The 7,759-nt window shown below is 41.8% G+C and overlaps 1 protein-coding gene across 1 annotated transcript in view; it reads right to left on the bottom strand.

Annotated features, from left to right (window-relative positions):
- Positions 1-4,851: 4,851 nt before the first annotated feature.
- LOC149981251 (uncharacterized) overlaps positions 4,852-7,759 on the bottom strand; it is a 34,097-nt gene continuing 31,189 nt past the window's right edge. Inside the window, exon 7 of the mRNA XM_090185808.1 lies at positions 4,852-4,978. Coding sequence (XP_090041934.1) covers positions 4,852-4,978 — 127 coding nt within the window. The remainder of the gene's footprint in view (positions 4,979-7,759) is intronic.

The raw sequence follows: 7,759 nt of genomic DNA, 5'->3' as shown, positions 1-7,759 counted from the left end.
GACGGCCTAGGAACAGTGGGTTAACTGCCTTGTTCTTAACGACAGATTTTTACCTTGTCAGCTCAGGGATTTGCTCTTGCAACCTTTCGGTTACTAGTCCGACGCTCTAACCACTAGGCTACCCTGCCGCCAACGGTCCACCAACCAAAGGACATCCAGCCAACATGACACAACTGTGAGAAGCATTGGAGTCAACATGGGCCAGCATCCCTATGGAACGCTTTAAACACCTTGTAGACCCCATGCCCTGATGAATTGAGGCTTTTCTTAGGGCAAAAAGGGGTGCAATTCAAAAATATCTATGTGTATGAAATGTACATTACAAGACTCAGCTTTCTTGTTTCCAGAGTAATGCAGCAATAATGAATGCAGTGGATGGGTGTATCTGTCACTCTGGAACCATTCCTACCTGTGTCGGTGCAATGCAGTCATGCCCACATCCATTGTGGCAGCATTTTTCATTATTGGGGCAGTCACTGTCATTGGAGCATAACTCCGCACACATCCCCACGCCCCATCGTCTACGAGGGCACACTCCAGGCTTTGCTTTGGGACAACACAATTTGAGCAGACATGTCAGGGAACCCGACTTACCACAAAGAGACATGAACACGGACAAAATTGGACTGAACCATTTTCTGGAAATCAGTCATATTTGTGTGGAGATGGTTACGATAAAAAGGAATTTGTATTTGTAGGAAGTCAAAACAGAAAGCGGTGACATTGTCAGCTGCTACAGAATCACACAGTGTTCCACAATGTCATCAATACAATACAACAGTGAATAATCAGTGTGTCCTCGGTCCTTCTACTGGGACCTCCAGTCTGGCGTCAATCACTATCAACAGATATGAGAACAATCCATAACATTCAGCATCAAGTCTAGTGACCATCAACCCACACCTTGAATGTCACAAGAAGAACAATGGAAACCATGTGTATTACAGAAGCTCTGAACTAAACATTGTGTTGATCCCTCTAAATTAAATATGAGCTTTACTGGTCTTAAATGTCCCCATTACAAAATGTTTATGGTGTATATATATATATATATTTATATATAAAACTCTAAATACCTACATGGCTCTCAGAAATCTTCTTAATTGAGTGTCTCAGCTCTAAAGAGAGTGTATGTGAAATATATTGATCTATGTGTATGAAATGTACATTACAATCTCCAGCTTTCTTGTTTCCAGAGTAATGCAGCAATAATGAATGCAATAGATGGGTGTATCTGTCACTCTGGGACCATATCCTACCTGTGTACGGTGCAATGCAGTCATGCCCACATCCATTGTGGCAGCATTTTTCATCATTGGGGCAGTCACTGTCATTGGAACATAACTCAGCACACGTCCCTACGCCCCATGGTCTACGAGGGCACACTCCAGGCTTTGCTTTGGGACAACACAATTTGAGCAGACATGTCAGGGAACCCGACTTACCACAAAGAGACATGAACACGGACAAAATTGGACTGAACCATTTTCTGGAAATCAGTCATATTTGTGTGTAGATGGTTACGGTAAGTTTGTAGGCCATACTCCAAGTAATTTTGTGTCTAATTAATAGTTTTGGAGACATTTGTCCCCCATCATCAATGTTTCCCCCATAACACCCATGAAAACGCATGACAGCCTTCTGAACACTCACAATCTATTGGTTCAAATAAATAAGTAGGTTGAAAACATTGTATGTTAACTAAAATGGGCTGTGCAGCTAGTTACACACAGACACACAAACAGTGCTATTAAGATGCAGAAATAATCATTTCTAGTTAAATGAACATATGAGACAAATTGACAAACACATATGTTGACTGAATTTTTGCATACGTTTTCTCAAGTTGGAGCTAAGTTTGGGCCAACTAAAAATGTTAAGTTCAGGTAACACTTTTATCTAGAAGTTGAATAAACTGAAAAAGGCTTTGGAACCACTTACTTCATAATAATTAGTTGAAACAACTAGAATTTATTTGACAGTGTATGTGTAAAATGGACAAGGGTAGGCTGGATTGTTTCAAAGTCATAATGGCTGGCTTGTATTTCTTAGTAAGGTTGCAACAAAATAGGTTGCAAAGGGACTATGCACAATTATAGGCTATTGTTTATAACCAATTAGGTAGACTATAACACCTAAGTCAAGTGTAGCAGACTTCTTAAAATAAATCATCAAATTGTCACAGTTTGTTTCATGACAAATAATGCAAAGTAGACTAATTAGAACAACTCACCTGTAGATGTGCCTCCCGTTTCTGCAGCAGAGACTATTTTCAAATCAACAAATGCCAACAGAAAAAGAACCAAAGCACAACGCGCTGACAAATTCATGTCCATGCTGACTTCAAGACTGTTAGAGCAAATGCAGTCCAAATCAATTTAATAGAAGAGGAGGAGACCATAATATGTATTAACCTTAGATGACTAAGAGGGGGGCGCTGCTTTGAAGCCACCGCACAGCCATTTTGGTACTCCTCCTTCATTGTAAAAAAAAAAAGCTATAGAAATGCATTTATTAATGTCTACATTTGTTTTTTGACAAATATATTCTATTACAGACACCTTAATGCATACATGCAAATTATATTAATTGAACTGAACATGTACATTTTATATTTTGAGAGTGTTAATGTTACTGCCCCCACCACAACAAATAAATACTTAAATACATGAAATTGTGTCCTTGAAACATTTTATTGAAATATTGTAGAATTCCATTCATTCCTATGGAGGACTGCTCTTTCTGGGATGTGCCAATGTGGCGGCCTGTGGCTTCAAAGCCTCTCATTGGCCATTACAAAGCATCAGCAATCCAGGGTTTATACACATCATTGAGAGACCATAGAAAAGATGAATGCACAAGGAACAATGCATCTGTTGATGGGTTCATTTTTGGGCAACGGTTGGGCTCTGTTTACATGGTATATGATTTTTTACTTGTAATTAATCTTAAGAAATAGGCCTATACATGTCCCAAAATAACTTTTTTAATTTCTATCAAATATTTTCTCTCTCATCTGTCTTGTTGTTGATGGGCAGACCTATACGCTTTTATCATTTTATTACACTGATATCTTGTAGCTTAGAGCGGACAACTATTTGGCGGACTAAATCAATTCTCAACATTGGATTTTCTTACATTATTCTCTCACAATAACGTTGTAGGACTATACACATCACATTCTATATGACTGACTGTTAACCTGTCTCCTACCCTTCATCTACACTGATTGAAGTGGTTTTAACAGGTGAAATTAATAAGGGATCGCAGCTTCACCTGGTCAGTCTAGATCAGTCTATGTTCATAATATTTTGTACAGTCAGTCCATGTTGTGGTTGACAAAGTGATTAGCCATTTGATTCGCCGTTCAGGAGTCTTATGGCTTGGGGTAGAAGATATTTAGGAGCCTCTTGGACCTAGACTTGGTGCTCCGGTACTGCTTGCCGTGCGGTAGCAGAGAGAACAGTCTATGACTAGGGTGGCTGGAGTCTTTGACCATTTTTAGGGCCTTCCTCTGACACCGCCTGGTATAGAGGTCCTGGGTGGCAGGAAGATTGTCCCCGGTGATGTTCTGGGCCGTAAGCACTACCCTCTGTAGTGCCTTGCAGGCAGAGGCCAAGCAGTTGCCATACAAGGCAGTGAACCAACCCGTCAGGATGCTCTCGATGGTGCAGCTGTAAAATCTTTTGAGGATCTGAGGACCCATGCCAAATCTTTTCAGTCTACTGAGGGGGAATAGGTTTTGTCGTGCCCTCTTCACAACTGTCTTGGTGTGCTTGGACCATGTTAGTTTGTTGGTGATGTGGACGCCAAGGATCTTGAATCCTGCTCCACTACAGCCCTATCAATGAGAATGGGGCGTGCTCGGTCCTCCTTTTTACTGCAGTCCACAATCATCTCCTTTGTCTTGGTCACGTTGAGTTGGAGTTGTTGTCCTTGCACCACATGGTCAGGTCTCTGACCTCCTCACCATAGGCTGTCTCATCGTTGTCAGTGATCAGGTCTACCACTGTTGTGTCATCAGCAAACTTAATGATGGTGTTGGAATAGTGCCTGGTCGTGCAGTCATGAGTGAACAGGGAGTACAGGAAGGGGCTGAGCACGCACCCCTACCCTTACCACCTGGGGGTGGCCTATCATGAAATCCAGGATTCAGTTACAGAGGGAGGTGTTTAGTCCAAGGGTCCTTATCTTAGTGATGAGCTTTGAGGGCACTATGGTGTTGAACACTGAGCTGTAGTCAATGAATAGCATTCTCACATAGGTGTTCCTTTTGTCCAGGTGTGACAGGGCAGTGTGGAGTGCAATAGAGGTTGCATAGTCTGTGGATCTTTTGGTGTGGTGAGTGCTGCAGACATGAGTACTACGGGTCGGTAGTCATTTAGGCAGGCTATCTTAGTTTTTCTTGGGCACAGGGACTATGGTGGTCTGCTTGAAACATGTTGGAATTACAGACTCAGACAGGGAGAGGTTGAAAAGGTCAGTGAAGACACTTGCCAGTTGGTCAGCGCATGCTCTGAGAACACGTCCTGGTAGTCTGTCTGGCCCTGCGGCCTTGTGAATGTTGACCTGTTTGAAGGTCTTACTCACATCGGCTGCGGAAAGCGTGATCACACAGTTGTCCGGAACAGCTGATGCTCTCGTGCATGTTTCAGTGTTACTTGCCTCGAAGCGAGCATAGAAGTTATTTAGCTCGTCTGGTAGGCTCGTGTCACTGGGCAGCTCGCGGCTCTGCTTCCCTTTGTAGTCTGTAATAGTTTGCAGGACCTGCCACATTTGACGAACGTCGGAGCCGGTGTAGTACGATTTAATATTAGTCCTGTGTTGGCACTTTGCCTGTTTGATGGGTCGTCAGAGGGCACAGCGGGATTTATTATAAGATCTCTGGCGCTCTAGGTCGACGGGTTCCGGCTCCTTAGCAGAGGTGACCGGTCTGCTCCTGATCCCCGGGATCGTCATCTTGGTCTGCGCCCTGAGTCTGGAGCCGCACGTCAGGGAGGGGGAACTGTCACGTGTGCTCCCTCTCCGGCTTCTAGGTCACCAGGCTGCTCGTTATGGCGCAGCCCTGTCACCATCGTTACGGTCATCACTGCGTTGTGACACTCACCTGGACTCCATCACCTCCCTGATTACCTGCCCTATATTTGTCACTCGCTTCGGTTCCTTCCCCAGGCGTCATTGTTTCTGTTTCAGTTTGGTCTGTGCGTTGTTTGTGTTTCTTGTTTTCTATTATGTTTCGTTGATTGATTAAATCACTCACTCCCTGAACTTGCTTCCCAACTCTCAGCGCACATCGTTACACTAATATTCATAAGACCATTACATAAGATATGTAATATAGGTCTTTATAAACGACTTTACTAATCATCAGTTAAGTCTTTTTGCGTGGCCTCATCTAAAGTGTGGGCTATTTATACATAATAAATACTAAATACTTTCTAAACAATAAGCATACAATATTCCGAAACGGTCACGCTGTTGCGATACGGTGATGTGTAACTTCAGACAAACTCTATGTTGAGTAACATAATGTTTTTAGTCCACAAATGCTTTTCTTAATTACATAAATGCTTCAAAATTCGCAAAAAGTGACATTAGCTGATGAAGATTATCTCATAGAATAAAACGTATAAGATCTCCAAAACCTGTCTTCACCACAAAACGTATTTTCAGCGTTTATCCAAAAACCCTACAAAAACTTTTCCAATAGGCTTTGTTCAAAGATCCATGGCGGAGTTAGTCCCTACAAAGAGACATCATTACTATTACTCTCTATACATGTTAGCAATTGGGAGTCTCCAACCCTTGCAAAAGTGACCTCACAGTCCTAATCACGGTGTAAGGAAATGTATGCTCAATACAAAATGATAACCAGTTCATCGCAGCTCTGCCACAAAAATGGAATAGGCAATTACTTAAAACAGAAAGGAATGAATTAATCGCAAATGGCTTAAAATGACCAATATAAATCGTAACATGTATCAATTTCACTTATGGTCAAGAGGGTTGACAACTCTACCGCATAAAATTCAAGATAGTTGGGAACAGATTTTCGATATCCCAACACCATGGCATCAGATTTATTGAAGTAATATACAAAGTAACAACTGAAGCATCAATCATTTCTTTTCAATTTAAGCTATTATATAAGATTCCCGCTACAAAAAGAATGCTCAGTATATGGGGCATTGAACAGAATCAATAGAGTATCTATTTTGGTACTGTCCATCTGTGGCTTGTTTTTGGAGTCAGGTTCAGGAATGGTTGTTAACATGGGTGCCACTGGGCGCACATTTGGGGGTTTTGCCCTAGCACTACACAGCTGATTCAAATAACCAACTCATCATCAAGCTTTGATTATTTTCATCAGCTGTGTAGTGCTAGAGCAAAAACCAAAACGTGAACCCAGGAGGAGCCCCAGGACCGAGTTTGGGAAACCCTGCCCTATGGTACTGCCCAGGGACACAGTGATTTAATGCAAAGTGGTGGATTGTGGGCATGCGCCTGCCACGGAGGAACATGCAAATCTTCCACTGTTTGATGTCAGAGTATCTCACCATTGTCCCAGGGGACATGAGGACTACCTCCAAATCATCTCGCATCTGACGCACCAGGGCTGTCCCCTTTGTGTGTCCAAGTTGTTTCCACCGAGATGGATGACGATATTCACGAACACAACTCGACTCGGCGAGAGAGAATATTTCAGAACCCTTCAACTGGGAACAGCTCGGCCATATTTCCGGCTCGTGTAGTCGTCTATTTAGCCAGCTGCATTGTGTAATCACATAGCAAATATTTGCTTCAGTCTTTGTTTCCTTGCTCTCGCCAATTTTCTGTGAGCAATGATCAGTATGATTATGAGCATGGATCTTATCAATAAATAAAACGTACAACATCGTGAAGATTCACAAGGTGAGCATGTGTTAAACTGTATTATAAAGTGGGTGGTTCGTGCCCCAAATGCTGATTGGCTGACAGCCGTGGAATATCAGGCTGTATACCACGGGTATGACAAAACATTTATTTTTACAGCTTCAATTACGTTGGTAATCAGTTTATAATAGCAATAAGGAACCTCTGGGGTTTGTGGTATATGGCCAATATACCACGGCTAAGGCCTGTACGTCAAGGCACGTGCTAAGAACAGTCGGTGGCTTGTTTTTGGAGTCAGGTTCAGGAATCTGTACACTGGTATATTGGCCGTATTTTTTTACATATATTTTTTTACCTTTATTTAACTAGGCAAGTCAGTTAAGAACAAATTCTTATTTTCAATGACGGCCTAGGAACAGTGGGTTAACTGCCTGTTCAGGGACAGAACGACACCTGCATACCTCCTTGTGCATTTTTACTTAATTATAATGTTCTATAATAAGGTTGCACGATCACCTTCCGGTGTAAAAACCATGGAAATTAAAAACAAAACACTATGATTAAACTGAGAACAGGCATTGGTCTGAAGCCGGAAAATGAAGGATATTCACATGAGCACCACACAAGTCTCAAATAACCCGCTAAAAAACCAAGCACAGGTGTTCAAAATCTTGTTTTATTCAAATTCAGCAGTCCACATGAGTTTGTCAATTCACATACTGCCGTTTTTCAATTCACATACTGCCCATGAAAATTGTCCAGTTTCCATAAAAGCTATGATCATTTTTCATATTTATTATTGCATAAAATCATCCGTTTTCATTGACATAATTGTACATGTAATGATTTGTATGTTCTACTTATTTCTTATAACTAATAAGAACTT

Source organism: Oncorhynchus mykiss, chromosome 9 (genome assembly GCF_057628025.1).
Source record: "Oncorhynchus mykiss isolate SJ-2025 chromosome 9, ASM5762802v1, whole genome shotgun sequence".
Classification (NCBI taxonomy): Eukaryota; Metazoa; Chordata; class Actinopteri; order Salmoniformes; family Salmonidae; genus Oncorhynchus; species Oncorhynchus mykiss.
Note: the sequence above shows the minus strand (reverse complement) of the source record. Positions and strands in the feature narration are given on the sequence as shown.